This window comes from Thamnophis sirtalis, unplaced genomic scaffold, assembly GCF_051295495.1.
Source record: "Thamnophis sirtalis isolate CommonGarterSnake01/CBP01778 unplaced genomic scaffold, rThaSir2_p1.2 scaffold_4, whole genome shotgun sequence".
Classification (NCBI taxonomy): domain Eukaryota; kingdom Metazoa; phylum Chordata; class Lepidosauria; order Squamata; family Natricidae; genus Thamnophis; species Thamnophis sirtalis.
The window spans coordinates 6977083-6995828 of record NW_028261384.1 but is presented as its reverse complement, the minus strand read 5'-3'; the positions used below and the strand labels follow the sequence as shown (position 1 = coordinate 6995828).

General features: G+C 44.4%; 1 protein-coding gene across 1 annotated transcript in view; it reads left to right on the top strand.

The window, feature by feature from the left end:
* Positions 1 to 6731: 6731 nt before the first annotated feature.
* Positions 6732 to 18746, top strand: part of LOC106549549 (corticotropin-releasing hormone receptor 2) — a 56454-nt gene continuing 44439 nt past the window's right edge. Inside the window, exon 1 of the mRNA XM_087711819.1 lies at positions 6732 to 6811. Coding sequence (XP_087567945.1) covers positions 6746 to 6811 — 66 coding nt within the window. The 5' untranslated portion in view covers positions 6732 to 6745. The remainder of the gene's footprint in view (positions 6812 to 18746) is intronic.

Here is an 18746-nt window from a genome sequence, read left to right as displayed (position 1 = left end):
TCCTCTCTTCCTTCCATCTTCCTTCCCTTTCATCTTCTCTTCCCTTCCATCTTCTTCCTTCATCTTCCTTCCCTCCATCTTCCTTCCCTTCCATCTTCTCTTCCCTTCCATCTTCTCTTCCCTTCCATCTTCCTTCCCTTCCATCTTCTCTTCCCTTCCATCTTCCTTTCCCTTTCATCTTCTCTTCCCTTCCATCTTCCCTTCCTTTCCATCTTCCTTCCCTTTCATCTTCTCTTCCCTTCCATCTTCCTTTCCCTTTCATCTTCTCTTCCCTTCCATCTTCCCTTTCCCTTTCATCTTCTCTTCCCTTCCATCTTCCCTTCCCTTCCATCTTCCTTTCCCTTCCATCTTCTCTTCCCTTCCATCTTCCCTTCCCTTTCATCTTCTCTTCCCTTCCATCTTCCCTTCCCTTCCATCTTCCCTTCCCTTCCATCTTCCCTTCCCTTCCATCTTCCCTTCCCTTTCATCTTCTTTTCCCTTTCATCTTCTCTTCCCTTCCATCTTCCCTTCCCTTCCATCTTCCCTTCCATCTTCCTTTCCCTTTCATCTTCTCTTCCCTTCCATCTTCCCTTCCCTTTCATCTTCTCTTCCCTTCCATCTTCCTTCCCTTCCATCTTCCCTTCCTTTCATCTTCTCTTCCCTTCCATCTTCCCTTCCCTTCCATCTTCCTTTCCCTTTCATCTTCTCTTCCCTTCCATCTTCTCTTCCCATCTTCTCTTCCATCTCTTCCCTTCCCTCCATTTAGCACATTCAAAGTTACAACTGAACTTTGCATTGGGAAAAAATGACTTACAACCAGTCCTCGGACTTACGACCATTGCAGCATTCCCACTCGCTTTATAAAAATTCGAGTGCTTGGCAACCAGCATATTGCTTCGAAGGTTTCTGCCATCCTGTGGTCACCTAATTTGCCCTTTGCAACGTTCCCAGCTGTTTTGCAAATGGGGGGGGAGGCCAGATTCGCTTAATGACTGCATGAGTCCATTAACAACCGCAGTGATTTGCTTAACAGCCATGGCGAAAAGAGTCATAGAGGCAGACATAACTCGCTTGAGAACCTTGCATAGCAATGGAAATAGAACATAGAGTAACGGAGTGGGAAGGGACCTTAGAGGACTTCTAGTCCATCCTCCTGCTCAAGCAGGAAAACTTATGCCACTCCAGATGAATGGCTGTCCATTTGTCTTCTTGAAAACCTCCAGTGACGAAGCACCCACAACTTCCAGTGGCAAGCTGTTCCACTGAATTATTGTTCTCACTGTCAGGACATTTCTCCTTAGTTCTAGGTTGAAGTCTGTAGAGATTCTCAGTCACCCAGGCCACGGTGGTCCCAAAGGTGCTTTTTCAAGAGGCAACTGGACTTTCCGTTGTTGTTGTTGTTTTTTAAGACGTTTCACTTCTCATCCAAGAAGCTTCTTCAGTTCTGGCAGGATAGAGGGGAATGGAAAGATTTATATTCCTTGCAGACAGCTGGTCATTTGCATCAAAGGTGATATGCTGCTAGTTTGCACCAGTTTGGTTGAACCAATAGCGTTGGCGGCATGACGTTCCGCCCCGTCTCCCCCCCCCCACGCCCCCGGACATCCTCAAGGACCTTCTGCGCCTGCACATAAGGTTCTGTGCATGCCCAGACACATGGGCTCCCACTACCGAAGCAGTAGAGAAGAAAATAGAATACCATTTCTTTCTTTCTTTCTTTCTTTTTTAAATATAATTTTTATTAAACATTATTACCTTTAAAAAAGAGAAAGAAAAATACAACAACATAAGAAAGACAAATCATACATGCACAATTTTGGAAATCCACTACCATATCGTCGGAAGATGCTATAATTAAAAAGATCTATGAATGTGCAGAAATGGACAGAATGACGGGTTGGCTGAGGGACAAAGGAGAAACGGAACATTATCTTAGCTGGAACCTATGGTATATGTGGGCGACAAGGAGAACAGCAGGGACTTAAAATGGGGAAAGTTAAAAGTGAACATGGGTACTGTAATAGATCCCTGAACTTTGCAATGAGAAGATGTGGCTTAGAGACCTAACAATGAGGAAGGAAAGAAAAAGTTGGGCTGTGAATGACTGTCACCACGGGGGGGGGGGGAAGGGGGGGTTGTATGTTTAAAACTGTATTTGTATCTGTATGTTTTACGCTTAAAAAAAAAAGTATAACTAATGAATGCCGATACAAAAGGCTGTATATTTACTTTATATTGTTATGTATGATTTGTATGTATGTATGATAGAATACCATTTCTGATCTGCATCCTTTTACACTGAAGCACTTGGAAATTCTACAGACTTTTAGCTATACAATTCGGGATGAGCACCTTGTGAATGGTGTGATAGTAGGAATGGATTTCTGGAGGAAAAATTGTAGACTACAGGAACTAGGAGCACTAACTCAGGTGACCCCCGAGGACACAGATAAATCTCCAAGTGCTTCAACGGCCCTCTGAAAGGATGCAAATGGACCAGCTGTCTGCAAGGAATACAAATCCATTCCCCGCTATCTTGTCAGAGCTGAAGAAGCTTCTTGGATGAGAAGCGAAACAACTTCAAAGAAAAAAAAACGGGAAAGTCCAGTTGCCTCCTGAAAAAGCACCTTTACTTCTAGGTTAGTTCTTTCCTCGGTCATAAGTTGAGGACTACCCGAATTTGCTTTGTCTGGGATGGCAGAAGAGGAAAACAGACCATTCTCAGCGTGGTTACCACAATGTAAAAAAGATGTTGAGACTTTAGAACAGGGGTGTCCAAACTTGGGAACCTTGAGACTTGTGGACTCCCAGAATTCACCAGCCTGGCTGGTGAATTCTGGGAGTTGAAGCCCACAAGTCTTAATGTTTCCAAATTTGGACATCCCTGTTCTAGAAAGAGTGCAGAGAAGAGCAACAAAGATGATTAGGGGACCGGAGACTAAAACATATGAAGAATGGTTGCAGGAACTGGGTATGTCTAGTTTGATGAAAAGAAGGACTAGAGGAGACATGATAGCAGTCTTCCAAAATCTCAGGAGTTGCCACAAAGAAGAGGGAGTCAAGCTATTCTCCAAAACAGCTGAGGACGGAACAAGAAGCAATGGGTAGAAACTAATCAAGGAGAGAAGCAACTTAGAACTAAGGAGAAATTTCTTGACAGTGAGAACAATTAATCAGTGGAACAGAAATTGCCTCCAGAAGTTGTGAATGCCCCAACACTGGAAGTCTTTTAGAAGATGTTGGATAGCCATTTGTCTGAAACAGTATAGGGTTTCCTGCCTAGGCAGGGGGTTGGACTAGAAGGCCTCCAAGGTCCCTTCCAACTCTGCTATTCCGTTAAAGTCTTTTTCATAGGTGGAATTTTTCTGAAGACAGAAGGCACTTTAAAAAAAAGGAAGGGGGAGAGAAACTATATAGATATAAGCATTGATTTCTACTTCAACCCCACTGCCACCCCAGTGGAGAAAATAAATCATTTGTTTTCTGTTCTCAAGAAAAAAAACCCACCTCCTTCTTGTCTGATTCTGGTTGAATCATCATAAAAATTAGATTGTGGATAGTCTGCCTTCAACATGAATATATTCATCACTGAGGAAATGAATTTATGACTTTTTTATATAAAAAAAATTGCTGGCAAAATAATGTGAGGGGGCTGGATGCTGAAAAAATTAATTCCTTAGATCGGAAGAAAAGCCCTGTCACTTAGAAATGGGTTAAACAATTAGAACAATTGATATGATTCAATTTTTTAAAAAATGTCGTGATTATCATAATTTTATGCTTGCCTGGTGTGTGTGTGTGTGTATTCTGTATGTCTCTCTTTCTGTATTGAAACAAGTTTGATCTCCCTGCGAACCTTTTTCCACGCCGGTTTCTAATTCCAGACAATTCAAGAAAATGCGAACCTTTTTACAATGAATCTAATATTCAAGTAAGCAGTTCTGCTGCGTTTCCTCAGGGTTTTCTGTGTTTGGAAAAAATGAAAATGGTTAGGAAACTGGATTCTTTAGAAAGCGGGCTGCACAATGGTCAATACTTCATGGGAGGGAGGTCAAAAAGGGCAAAATGGAAAGATGGGGTTGAGGCCAGAATCATTTTTACCAGGGATCACAAAAGAAAAACAGAGGTGGACTATATTTAATGCTACATACTTTAATGGCGGCAAGACTGGTTTTTGGACAAAAATGGAAAAATAAAGAGACTCTCTTGGAACAAGAAATAATAAAGAAGATACTGACGTGTGCAAAGATGGACAGACTGACTCTAGAGCTCAAAGACAAGGGTGAGACGGAATATCACAAAATCTGGGACAAATTAGAAAGAGTGCAGAGAAGAGGAACAAAGATGATTAGGGGACTGAGGGCTAAAACATATGAAGAACGATTGCTGGAATTGGGTATGTCTAGTTTAATGAAAAGAAGGACTAGGGGAGACATGATAGCAGTCTTCCAATATCTCAGGGGTTGCCACAAAGAAGAGGGAGTCAAATTATTCTCCAAGGCACCTGAGAGCAGAAAAGAAGCAATGGGTAGAAACTAATCAAGGAGAGAAGCAACTTAGAACTGAGGAGAAATTTCCTGACAGTTAGAACAATTAATCAGTGGAACAGAAGTTGCCTACAGAAGTTGTGAATGCCCCAACACTGGAAGTCTTTAAGAAGACGATGGATGGCCATTTGTCTGAAACGATCTAGGGTTTCTTGCCTAGGCAGGGGGTTGGACTAGAAGACCTCCAAGGTCCCTTCCAGCTCTGTTATTGTATTGTATTGTAAATGAATACCGATGGTTAGAAATGAGGGGGGAAAGGCTGGGACGGAAGAACACGGATAAGTTAAGAATTGGATAATATGGTATTAAGAACGTATGATAGGTAGGAATTGGATACATGTATTTGTATGGTTAGTAATTATATATTAAAAAAGGGTCAATGGAGAGGTAATCTTTTTTTTTTGGTAACGTTTTTTATTTTTCCTTTTCAAATTCATTCATAGATAACTACATTCTTATAATTGCTATTTAATGGAGAGGTAATCTGACTGACTACACACACCTGTGTAATGGATATAAAATGTAATTGTTGTAAGATCCAAACACTATATGGAAATGCTTATGCCAGAAATGTCGCACTATGTCCAATGTTTTTAGTGTTTATCTAATAAAAAACTATTTTTAAAAAAAAGCAAAATGGCGTCATAGCAGCAGAAACAAAACCTAAAGAAGGGAACTGCTATTGGGTCATTCACCTTTAAAAGAAAGTGTAATCCTCGACTTACAACAATTCATTTAGTGGCCATACAACAACATCACTGAAAAAAAAGTGATCGTTTTTTTAATACTGACAACCATTGCAGCATCCCTTGGTCACGTGATCAAAATTCAGCCATTCGGCAACTGACTCATATTTATGACGGTCCCAGGGTCACGTGATCCCCTGTTGCCACCTTCTGAACAAAGCCAAATTCATTTAACAGCCATGTTGCTCACTCAACCACTGCAATGATTCTCTTAATAACTGTGGCGAGAAAGGTCATTAAAATGGGGCAAAACTCACTTAACAGCTTAACAACATAAATGTTGGGCTCGATTGTGTTTGTAAGTCAAGGACTGCCTGTGTACCTATGGACGGTTTGTCCTAAATTCTGAATTTCACCGATCTATATCATATTCTTTGCTTCTTGTAATTCGTGGCAAGTGAGATTATTTTTGATTAGAACAAACAGGGTGACATCAATAGAAACACAACAGAATAAATGAATGGTTGAATAACCTTGTGATTTTGGAGTCTCATTATGTTAGCAATAGAATAGAGCAATAGAGTTGGAAGGGATCTTGGAGGTCTTCTAGTCCAACCCACTGCCTAGGCAGCAAACCCTACACCACTTCAGACAAATGGCTATCCAACATCTTCTTAAAGACTTCCAGTGTTGGGGCATTCATAACTTCTGGAGAAAAGTTGTTCCACTGATTAATTGTTCTAACTGTGGCAACGTGGCTCACTTTCCCTGTGTTTCGGATTGCTGAAATATTGGCTCAAGGACTTTTGCTGCTGTTCAGATCCCATTGTCCCAGTATATATGTGATCAACATCACCTGGGCAGAAAATTATAATTTTTATCATATTTGCAGCTGCTTAGCAAAGTTTCCCTGTGAAGCAGGGGTGGGTTCCTGCCAGTTCTAACCTCTTCTCTAGAAGAGGTTCCACAAATCTTCAGTGCCATTTAGACAGGTTCCAGCTCCCTCCCCCTGCCCGTCCGCACATCATCAAGATGAAGAGCGAGAGGAGGAATTCTGGGAGTTGAAGTCCACAAGTCTTAAAGCTGTCAAGTTTGAACACCCCCTGGGGTTTTTTTTCTAAAGGGTTGGGGGTGCAAGTGTCTTGTAACTTGATAGCTTTAAGACTTGCGTGCTTCAAATGCCAGAGTTTCTGAGCCAACATTTTGGTTGCTAAGCAAGAGCGTTGTTAAGTGAGTTTCTTCACATTTTACAAGTTGGCCACGCCCACCCAGTCACATGGCCTGCAAGCCACTCCCACCCAGTCACATGGCCAGCAAGCCACTCCCACAAAGCAGGCCACATCTACAGAAGAGGTTCTAAAAAAATTTGAAACCCACCACTGCTGTGAAGTCAGGGCTGATTTCCATATTTCGGACTTTTATCCTTTTTATTTTTTTAAGACAGAGTTGTGTTAATGCTTTTGTTTGGAAGTTTGGCTCAATGTTTCTGTTGGTGTCTCTTTCCTCCCCTTAGGAAATGCGTATCGAGAATGCATGGAAAATGGGACCTGGGCTTTCAAAGTTAATTACACGCAGTGTGAACCGATTCTCGACGAAGAGGTAGGTTGATCTGTGGTTGGTTTTCCTGGGTGGAGGAATCAGATTAAGAGGGGTGGGCAGGTGGATTCAAAAATGTCAAGGTGGACCAAAGCCTCACACCCCCCTTTTGATTGTGTGGTTGCACCCATCCATCTTCATGTTTTCCTACAATTTCTAAGTAGGTGCATCTAGTAAAAGGTAAACCTAACGGGCATAAGTTGAAGGTAAAGGTTCCACTCGCACATATGTGCTAGTCATTCCCGCCTCTAGGGGGCTCATCTCTATTTCAAAGCCAAAGAGCCAGCACTGTCCAAAGACGTCTCCGTGGTCATGTGGCCAGCATGACTAAATTCCAAAGACGCACGGACCGCTGTTACCTTCCCACCAAAGGTGGTCCCTATTTTTCTACTTGCATTTTTACATGCTTTTTAGCTGTTAGGTTGGCAGAAGCTGGGACAAGTCACGGGAGCTCACTCCGTTACGCGTCACTAGGGTTTTGAACCGCCGAACTGCTGACCTTTCTGATCGACAAGCTCAGCGTCTTAGCCACTGAGCCACTGCATCCCTGTTAGTGCATTTAGAAAGAGAGTCGAAATCTGTTATTTGCAGAGTCAAAATCCTTTGCATGCATCACACAGGTAAACATGTGAGCATGTGGCTGCACCAAGCATCTCATACATGTTGTCCAGGAAGGAAGGATGAAAAATAAACTGAACAATTGCACAACATGCCCATTTTAAGAATTGCTCCCCATCCCACTTTCTGAAGGCCAAAAATAAATGTAAACTTCCTCCTTGGTATTCAGTCTTAAGAGTACAAATCCTACAGTCTTTAGAGAATACTTTGAAGTTCGTTGAGATCTGACCTTCCCTAAAAATAACCACCGTCCTTACTTGGAACAGCCTGCTGCATCATTAATTGGGCGAATTAAATTAATATTTAACACATTGCTGGATCTTTAATTAGTCATTACATTAAAAAAAAAGATGTCACTTTGGAAAAAATGCAGAGAAGAGCAACTAGGGGAGACATGATAGCAGTATTCCAGTATTTGAGGAGCTGCCCCAAAGAAGAGGAGGTCAACTTATTTTCAAAAGTGCCACAGAGCAATACAAGAAACAATGGATGGAAAGTAATCAAGGAGAGAAGCAATCAGGAATTAAGGAGAAATTCCCTAACAGAGAGAACAATTAACTGGTGGAACAGCTTGCCACCAGAAGTTATGGGAGCTTCATCACTGGAGGCTTTTAAGAAGAGACTTTTTCTTTAAAACTAGGATATGTTAAGTATATTGATATGGAAGCATAAATGCCATCAACATAGATTGGAGTTTGCTCAGAAGCGGAAATACACCAATGAGAGGAAGAGTGGGAAACAGAAGAGAGAAAGAAGATGGGAAGAGAGGGATAGGAGAGAGGGTAAGGGGGGAAGATGAGGAGGATAAGGAGGAGTGGAATGTAGAGAGCAGAGAAGGAGAAAGGAAGGGGAAGTAGAGTAGGATAGGATGATGGAGTGAAGAAAGGAGGTAGGAGAGAGGTAGAAGAAAGAGGTGTATGGAGTGCAGAAGAGCTAATAATGGGTTTTTATCTTTTTGGGCGTTGATGATAAGAGGAACTGATGTAATTACTATTTAATAATTTAATACAATAGGATACTGGCTACAGTATACATGTGACTGTATGTTATGAAAATGGAAAATGGAAAATAAAAAAGTATAATTTAAAAAAAAAGAAGAGACTTCCCTTTAACCTAAATAAAAGAGGTTTTATCGGGACAAGGAGTCAGCTTCGTGCTTTTAGGAAGCCTAGAGCAGAACAGTAGGTGTCAAACTCGAAACCCCGGAGCTGGCCCGCGGGGTCCTTAGATCTGGACCTTAGGGCCACCGTGAAAACAGTGAAGGACTGGCATGCAGTGCCTCTGACAGCGAAAACTGAGCTCATGAGGACTGCGAGTGGCACTCCCGATTCCATTTTCGCTGGCAGAGAGTTGCAGGAGGCCATCGAAGCCAAAAATGGAGCTCAGGAGCCCGTTTTTGCTGACAGACTGCTCCAGCCACCACAGGCGCCCCCGACACAAGTGACACGCCCACCCAGCCCACGCCCACCCTTGCCACGCCCACCCCAGCCCCCTGCGGTCGAACACGACCCTGACGCGGCCCTCAATGAAATCAAGTTCGACAACTCCTGTCCAACTGCATACATCTTCAGCTCGCCCAATAACTTCAACCGAATTATTTACTTAACTAAGACATTTTTATCCTGCCTTTCTTAACTTATAAGTGCAGGTAGTCCTCAATTTACAGCAGTTCGTTTAGTGAACTGTTCAAAGTTACGACGGCACTGGGGGGGAAAAATGACATGGCTGTTTTCCCACTCGGGACTGTTGCAACATTCCCACGGTCACATGACCAGCGAACGGATGTTTGGCAAAGTGGCTCATATTTATAACCACTGCTGTGTCGCGAGGTCATGTGACCTGTGGCCTTTTCACAAACAAAAGTCCACGGGGAAGACGGATTCAGTTTACAACCTTGTTACTAAATCAACAACTGCAGTGGTTCACACGACACACACACAGCTGGAACACAGCTATGGTGATAAACGCGAGTCAGTTGCCAAGCGTCTGGATTTTGATCACGTGGACCAAAGGGACGGTGCAAGGGCTGTTCAGGTGAAAAACATTCATAAGTTGCTTTTCCAGGGCCATGGTAACTCCAAAGGGGCGTTAAACGTATAGTTGTAAGTCGAGGACCATCCATGGTTTGTGGAGATGGGTGGATTTTAGCTCCACTTTTCCAGGTTCAGTTTGTTGCTACTGACCTTCATCATTTATTGATCTCTTCGATAGACCGATCAACTCATAGAGGTTGATACCTGACACTATGAGGAACTTGGATTGGGAGGATCATTAAGTGTGTGTGTGTCTGTGTGTCTGTTACCTGCATTCATATAATAGAATCACTGCAGTTTTTAAGTTAGTCACACGGTTGTTAAGTGAATCTGGCTTCCCCAATGACTTTGCTTGTCTGAAGGTCGCAAAAGGGCCCTGGACATAACCCCTGGACACTGCAACCATCATAAGTACGAGTCAGCTCCTTCCAACCCTGATATCCTATTCCATCCCATATTATAATATCAATCAATCAGGATAGACCTGGAAGGGACCTTGGGGGCCTTCTAGTCCAACTCCGGGCTCACGCAGGAGACTCTATACCTGTGATGGAGAACCTATGATACGCCATCACCCAGCTCAGCTTCACCGCGCATGCACGCACACCTTCTGCCAGACAGCTGGTTTTTGGATCTCTGCTGCGCATGCGGGAGACGTGCACACATGCATGGGGAGGTCGTGGGGGTTGTGCGTGAAAGCGCGGGTGGTTGTGCACATATGTGCGGGGGGGAGAGTGCATGGGGTGAGGTGCCTCCCCTCACCCCAAAAAGGGGCATGGGGGGGTTGCGTGGAGGAGTCACATGCATGCAGGGAGGAGCCTAGGGGGGGTCATGCATGCATGTGCAGGGATCGGGGTGCACTGCATTATGGGTATGGGTGATTTTGGCACGCAAGGAGAAAAAGGTTAGCCATCAGGAATGGACAGCAAATGGGTGTCCATTCCTCTCCAGCAAAGTCCCGGCCAACAGTCTTTTGAGAGATTTTACAACTACAGACCTTTATCAGGCTTGGAGAGCTGCCAGGCCGATATCTTCCAAACACCATGCTGTAGCAGCAATTAATTGGCAAAAAGTCAGGAACAGATCTTCACTTTAATGAATTGAACTAATGGTCTCCTGCAAGCTCCACTCCCCTTTCACTCCTCGTTATCCCCTATGGGAGGGGCCATTCACCTTCCATCGGTGCCTTTACTCCCGAGTTGACCCTTGTTCCTTAGCTGTTCCCTTCTCCTGGCAGCTCTGCGCATGCGCACCCTGGGAACAGGCTCCAGCTGTTCTTCTGCCTCACTGATGTCTGACTCCGAAGGCAGCTGATAACTGTCAGACGGCTCTGGCCCCCTCTCTGCCTCCGACACAGAGCCCCCATCAGAACCTTCCCCAGACTCCAGGACTGGCCCATGTTCCTCCCCAACCCTCCTCACTCTCTGAATCTGCTGCCAGCTTTGCTGGCCACTGGTGGGCCACAACACCTCTGGTGTTGAAGGTCTGTCTGATAAATCAACAACCTGAATAAATGTGAACCTGGAAGGCAGATTTCCAAGAGTGTGGGGGGGAATTGTGTGGTTTTTCAAGCGCACGTGAGGTTGAACCAATTCTTAAATGGCTTTGGTTGCATTGTGAGTGTTGTTAAACTTGGAGTGGGTCCTTTTTAAAACCCCTCAACCCTGGAGTGTTGAATGTTCTCTTTGGCTAGACAGTCCTTAAAATACTGGAAATTTTTCCAAAAGTTCTCGATTTGAAAGGTACTCACAATTTCATTTGTTCGGGCGGGGGTGTGTGTTTTTTTCTCTCTCTGAGTTTGCTAAAAGAGCTTGATAAATATCAAACGTGGAATATTCCCTGAGTGTTTTAGAGTTCAGGCCTTGGGAAGCAGATGCGTTTATAACCAAACATTTGTCGGAAATCTTATCTTTGTTTAAAGCTCAGGTTTTTCTGTCTTTAGAATGACCTTTTATTGCGGTTTATTAGTTGTTAATCTTAAGAGGTGGCATACATCGTCGTGAACTGCCTTCCCCCCCCCCCTGAATTTTTAAAAACAGTATTTATTCCCATCCATCTTTTGAATTTGGGTACATAAAATTGAATGACTAAAGACAGAAATAAATCGTTTCTGGATTGTTTTGATGGGAGGAATATTCTCTGTTAACATTCCAACTCTCTGTAACAAAAACATCCAGAGATATGATTATGCAAATAGATTGTTACTATTATTATCCAACTGCTGGCGGATACTCATTTTCCTGGTGTAAATTGTGCTTTATAGCATATTAGGATCAAAAGGCTTCAAAGGATAGAGTGACACAGATGCAACTTCGGTGTATTGCAATTTTAAAATAGCCATGCAAAATTCAGTGAGTATATTGTTACTCTTGAGGAACAATTCTGGTTGATGCGTCCAATAAATCATTAAAGGAATCAACCCATGGACCCTCCCTTGAGGCACAAATAACCAGACTCAAATTATCCTACTTTGGACACATGATGTGTGAAGACCCAACTCTCTGGAGAAGACCATGATGCTAGGATAGATGGAAAGAAAGAGAAGGTGGGGGCAACAAGTAGCAGAGTAGATGGACTTAATTATGGTTGTGAGTGCTAAAGAATGGAGGCCTTTGAACAATGGTGCTGAAGAAGATTCCTGCATTGAATCCCTTGGACTGCAAGGTGATCAAACTGGTTAGTCCTAGAGAAGATCAACTCTGACTGCTCTTTAGAAGGCTAGATCCAGAAGATGAAACTCAAATCCTTTGGCCACCTATTGAGAAGGAAGAAGGACTCACTGGAGAAGAGCCTCATGCTGGGAGCGATGGAGGGCAAAAGAAGAAGGGGACGGCAGAGAATGTGGTGGCTGGATGGAGTCACCGAAGCAGTCGGTGTGGGCTTAAATGGACTCCAGAGGGTGGTAGAGGACAGAAAGGCCTGGAGGAACGTTGTCCATGGGTCGTGATGGGTCTGACTTCGCAACTAACAACAACAATGGTTGTGATGTTGGTGGCATTCTTGGAAGATCAGAAGAGCAATAGTAGGCCACGTGTTATAGCCAAGGTCTTCCTATGTGTTCACTAGAGTCATCACCAACTTTACGGCTAATATTCATTCAATGTAAAGACTTAGCACACTGAGGAAGATTACAATGGTGAAAAAGATGGAAGGAAAAAGAAGAGATAACCAGTAAAAAGTAGATGGACTTACATAGGTTACAATGAATATTGGGGGCTCCACTAGAACACCTGAATGATCAGGTTGGGGACAGGTGATGCAGTAGAAGATTGGTGTATCTGGTCATTAATGTGGACACTTTAATCATTCATGGTTCATCACCATAATCCTGATGAACTCTGTTATGGAAGTGATGGAAGGACCACTGGAAAAGCTGAAGGACTAGCTAGGAAAAATTATCCTGGAGAAGATCTATCCATGTGGCCACTAAAAGTCAACATTGACCAGATCAATCAGTCAATCAATTGCCCAATTCCCTTAAAAAATCAGCAATTGTGGAAAACTTGGAAGGAAGGACCTAGCATCAAGGAAGATAGCCTAAGCTATAATGTGAGGGGGACACCAATGGAAGACCTGAAGGACCAGGTTAGGGAAAGGTCTTTCTGGAGAAGGTCTATCTATCTGAACACAAAGATTTGACACCAAATTGATGGCAGATAATCAATCAATAGAAGCACAAAGCTGCTCCTTTGAGAAGTGCACAGTGTAAGAAATGTGGAAAGAAAGAGAAGAGGACAACCAGCAGCAAAGTGGATGGACTTGAGAAGAGCCGAGGTAGCACAGTGGTTAGAGTGCAGTACTGCAGGCCACTTCAGCTGACTGCTATCTGCAGTTCAGCTGTTCAAATCTCACTGGCTCAAGGTTGACTCAGCCTTCCATCCTTCTGAGGTGGGTGAAATGAGGACCCAGATTGTTGTTGGGGGCGATATGCTGACTCTGTAAACCACGTAGAGACGGCTGAAAGCCCTATGAAGCGGTATATAAGTCTAACTGCTATTGCTATTGCTATGATGGTGCTGGGTGGCCCATTGGAAAACCTGAAGGATCAGGTTGGGGACAGATCGTTCAAGAGAAGGTGTCTACCCATGTGGCTGCTGAGAGTCATCACCAACTTGATGGCACCACAGTCATTCAGCATGAAGACTTAACTATCTGAAGAAGATCGTGATGCTGGAAGGAAAGAGAAGAAGACAACCAGGTACAAGATGGAGTGACTCAGTTGCCGTGGTGATAGAGACAGTGTGGGAAGAGCTGAGAGACTCAATTAGGTACATCAATCGTCTTGGAGAAAGTTTGCTTCCAAAACTCAGGAATTGCAAATCCTGAATGAAAAACTCTTGGTTTGAACACAGGCTCAAAAAGATGAAAATAAAAGCCCAGTCAAAAGTGAATGTAGTCATCTGGTTTCTTTCACTCAAGACACAAATGACTAAACTTATTTGGACGCATGATCCATCTCTGGACAGAGCTATGATGCTGGGAAAGATGGAAGGAAGCAAAGAAAAGAATGGCTAGTAGCAAGATGGATGGACTCAGATGCAGTGGCAATGGGAACACCATCAGGAGAACTGAAAGACGCAATTAGGCACAGATCATCATGGAGAAATTCTGCCTATGTGGTTCGGAAGGGTCAACAGAGTGCTCCATTCCTCTGCTCACAACAGAATCCCTTATGCCGCTTGGCTCGAAATTTTGGGTTTGGACAATCTGGAACTGCGCCACCTGTGGTCTGTACACAAAATTGTCTGCTACAACATCCTACCTGTCAAGTGAATACTTCAGCTTCAACCGCAATAATACGCGGGCAAACAATAGATACAAACTCAAGGTTAACCGCTCCAAACTCGATTGCAGAAAATACAACTTCAGCAACAGAGTGGTCAACGCCTGGAATGCTCTACTTGACTCCGTTGTTACATCTTCAAACCACCCCCAGCTTCAACCTCAAACTGTCCACCGTGGACCTCACCCCATTCCTAAGAGGTCCGTAAAGGGGGTGTGCATAAGGGCACCAGTGTGCCTATCGTCCCCATTTATTTGTATTCATTTCCTTTGTTCATGTCCATGTTTATACCTATGCCTGCTATCTTGTACATGTTTGACAAACAAACAAACAAACATTGACTTCACAGAATAGTCAACCAATGGAAAGAACCAGGTTCCTTGAAAAATTCATTACAGGTAATCCTTGACTTACAACCACAATTAAGGGAGGTATTTGTTTAAGTGAGTTTTGCTCTGTTTTACAACCTTTCTTGCCACAGTTGTTAAGTGAATCACCAAAGTTGTTAAGTAAGTCACACGGTTGTTAAGTGAAGCTGTCTTCCCCATTGACTTTGCTTGTCGGAAGGTCACAAAAGGGGATTACGTGACCGCAGGACGCTGCAGCCATCATAAATATGAATCGGTTGCTGAGCGTCCGAATTTTGATCAAATGACCACGGGGGACGCTGTAATGGTCGTAACTGTGAAAAATGATCCTGTCATTTTTTTACTGCTGTTGTAACTTCAAACAGTTGCTAAACGAACTGTTGTAAGTCAAGGACTACCTGTATATTTGGAAATATGGACTAGAACAGGGGTTGGCAACCTGTGGCTCTGGAGCCGCATGTTGCTCTTTCATCCCTCTACTGCGGCTCCTTGCCGCTGGTCGGCGCCACAATTTTGAGAGGAGCTTTCGGTAGAGGAAAAAGGACGCCATGCTAGGAGGAGACTCTATGGTGGGGAAACCGGACTTCTAGTCGCAGATGAAAAAGGCTGCCACGCTAGGAGGAAACTCTATGGTGGGGAAACCGGACTTCTAGTCGGCAGAGGAAAAAGGACGCCACGCTAGGAGGAAACTCTATGGTGGGGAAACCGGACTTCTAGTCGCAGATGAAAAAGGCTGCCACGCTAGGAGGAAACTCTATGGTGGGGAAACCGGACTTCTAGTTGGCAGAGGAAAAAGGACACCACACTAGGAGGAAACTCTATGGTGGGGAAACCGGACTTCTAGTCGGCAGAGGAAAAAGGCTGCCACGCTAGGAGGAGACTCTATGGTGGGGAAACCGGACTTCTAGTCAGCAGAGGAAAAAGGACACCACACTAGGAGGAAACTCTATGGTGGGGAAACCAAACTTCTAGTCGGCAGAGGAAAAAGGCTGCCATGCTAGGAGGAGACTCTATGGTGAGGGGACTGGACTTCCTGTCAGATCCAGAATTGAAGTGGGGGCTTCCAGTTAGGATCTTTGTGGTTCTTTGCATGTTGCCGAACCCTGGACAAGAAGAAGCAAGATGGACTCACTTACATGGTGACGGGGACATATTCGGAAGAGCTGAAGGACCAGACTGGAGACAGATCATTACGCAGAAAAATTTATCTATGAAGTCTCGAAGAGTCAGAAACAATTTGATAGCACATCATCATGGTGACCATGCACGGATGGCCCTTTACCTACAACCATTTATTTAACCACTGTTTGAAGTTACAACGGCATTCGAAAAAGTGACTCGGAGCAGATCCTCACACTTAGGATCATCAACGCTTTCGCACATGATCAGAATTCGGCTAGTGTTGCAGCACCCCAGAATGACAGGATTGCAACCATCCCAACCAGAATTACAGGGGGAGTCAGATTCATGTCATGATTGCGTGATTCACTTAACAGCGGTCGTGATTCACTTAACAACTGCGGCAAAAAAAGATCAAAATTGGCGGTGATTCACTCAACAACTGCCCTGCGGTGGGAATTCTGGTTCCAGTTGTGATTATATGCCACCTTTGTAGCTGCAGCACAATCCTAAGAAAAGGCACACTTGGCGTGGGAAGAGCAGACAATTGCTACGTGCTTGCTTTAAATATTCCAAAGTACCTTTTCGCCTTTGAAGTGAAATGTTACCCAGCTCTCATAAATATCCAGTAATGGGGTAATAATTCATCAGCTGAACATCTGCTTGTTGACTGGGCTTGAAGGCGCCAGAGTCACCATTATAACCTGGGTGGAGAGGAGGAGGCTTCCACGCAGATGGCTCATTTCACAATATGCATTAATGGAGCTGGAATCACACGTCCCACTTAAATCGCTCATGGGCAGGATTAGCATCTGGTGCAGAGATGAAAACCCCATTCAGCAATGGGAGTGGTGGGGCTACTGCTAGTGCAGTGACGGCTAACCATTTCCTGAGTGAGGACCCAAAGCATACCTGAACCCCCCCAAAATGCAATGCGTGCACGGCCCACATTCGCCCTGCACATGCACGCACCCCCCGCATGAGCCCCGCCCCATGTGCATGCATATGCAGCCCATGCACATGCCCTACCCCCCACATGTTCATGTGGCTCCCTGAATGCACTTACCACGCATGCGCACACGCACACCCACATGTGCTCCGCCCCCTGCGCATGCACGGCAGAGACCCGATGACCAGCTGGCTGGCAGGAGGTGCAAGCACATGCACAGTAGAGCTGAACTAGGGTGCCAGCTCATGTGCCCACAGAGAGGGCTTTCCGTGCCACAGGTGGCACACGTTTGCCATCACAGTGCTAGTCGCCAAATGGCTTGGGGACTTGGGGGGAGAAGGAGCGGTGTCAGCCTGCTCCCTTCCAGGTAGAAATGTCAGAAGGTGGAAGAATGAGAGATTCACACATACATACACACCACTCATTCAACACAAAATCGTAAAAGCCTACAAATTTGAAATTTGGCACGTATGTTCCTCTTGGTTTCTAGGTGTTCACTAAGAAATGATTTTTCGAAATACCCATCAGATCATTCTTACACAGTAATTAACATGCTCTGATTCTAAGAACTTAGACATTCTACTCACCCTCCCCACCTGAAAAGAACTCTGTTCAAACCGCCAGTTACCTTATATTAACATACTCTGATGCTTAGACATTCTACTCCCCCTCCCCACCTGAAAAGAACTCTATTCCAACTGCCAGTTGCTTCACGTTCCGTTACCTCAGTTCAAACTGGCAGACGTTCCGCTCCTTCACTCAGGAGCAGCCTGGGGCTCCTTACAGTAATAAATGTCGATACCTCACCAAAATGTCTATGCCTTCCATGTATGGAACTGCTTCCAGCCTCAAGGCGACGAGTACAATATTCTCTTAGGTGTTTCAATCACCGACCACGACTGAGCCAACAGATTGAACCAGAGAGTACCAGATTTCCCCTGCATTGCCCAATCACATAGTTTCATCGCGAAGCATGGGTATCCAGCTATTTATGAATATGGGTGACTTGTCAGCCCCCCATCTATAATGGCTCCCAACTCCAGTGGGTCATTTTTTACATTCCAGAAGGAAAACTAGGAATGCCCAGAAGAAAAACTTTGGAATTGTCAAGAAGGAGAAAGGCTGGATAGCAGCCAATAGGAATCTTCCTTGTTGGAGAGTCCTGCTTTCTCCCCATCACTTCCAGGCACATCATCAGAGTGTTACTCAGGATCAGGGCAAACTGAGTTAAAATCCATGAAGAATGGTTGCAGGAACTGGGTATCTCTAGTTTAATGAAAAGAAGGACTAGAGATGACATGATAGCAGTCTTCCAATATCTCAGGGGCTGCCACAAAGAAGAAAGAGTCAAGCTATTCTCCAAGGCACTGCTTATTTTACTTGAAGGCAGAACAAGAAATTAATCAAGGAGAAAAGAAGAGAAGCAACCGAAAACTAAAAAGAAATTTCCTGACAGTTAATCATTGGAACGATTTGCCTCCAGAAGTTGTGAATGCTCCATCAATGGAGCGTTTTAAAGAAGAGATGGACAGAAATGGTATAGGGTTTCCTGCTTGAGCAGGGGGTTGGACTAGAAGACCTCCAAAGTCCCATACAACTCTGTCATTCTGTTCTGTTCCTTTGTTTCATGGTATGTGTGTAAGACATACCATGGCTTGGGAAACTGGGCAAAGAGACACAGCCAAGGAAGTGGCCAGATATGTCAGAGTTTGTTGCAGCAATCACATCCAGAAAGCACGCCCAGGTAACTAATTCAGCAGGATTCATTAACTTCTCTTTATAATATAACACATGAAGTAAGTATACAATACCAAAAGCTGTTTCTTCCAATGTGGTAGAGAGTACAAGCAAATACAGGCAGAGGAGAGAACAGTTTCAGTTTCAGTTCAGAGCAGCAGACCCAGCACAGACTCAGAACTACAGAGCTAAGCCACGCCCGGGCTCCTTGCTGTCTCCTTGTTGCTCACACAGCAAATACTGTTTCAGCTTCCAAACAGTCCCCATTGGCTGACATAGTTGCTATGCCTATTCATTGGCTGACCTTGTTGCCATGTCTTCCAGGTCATGA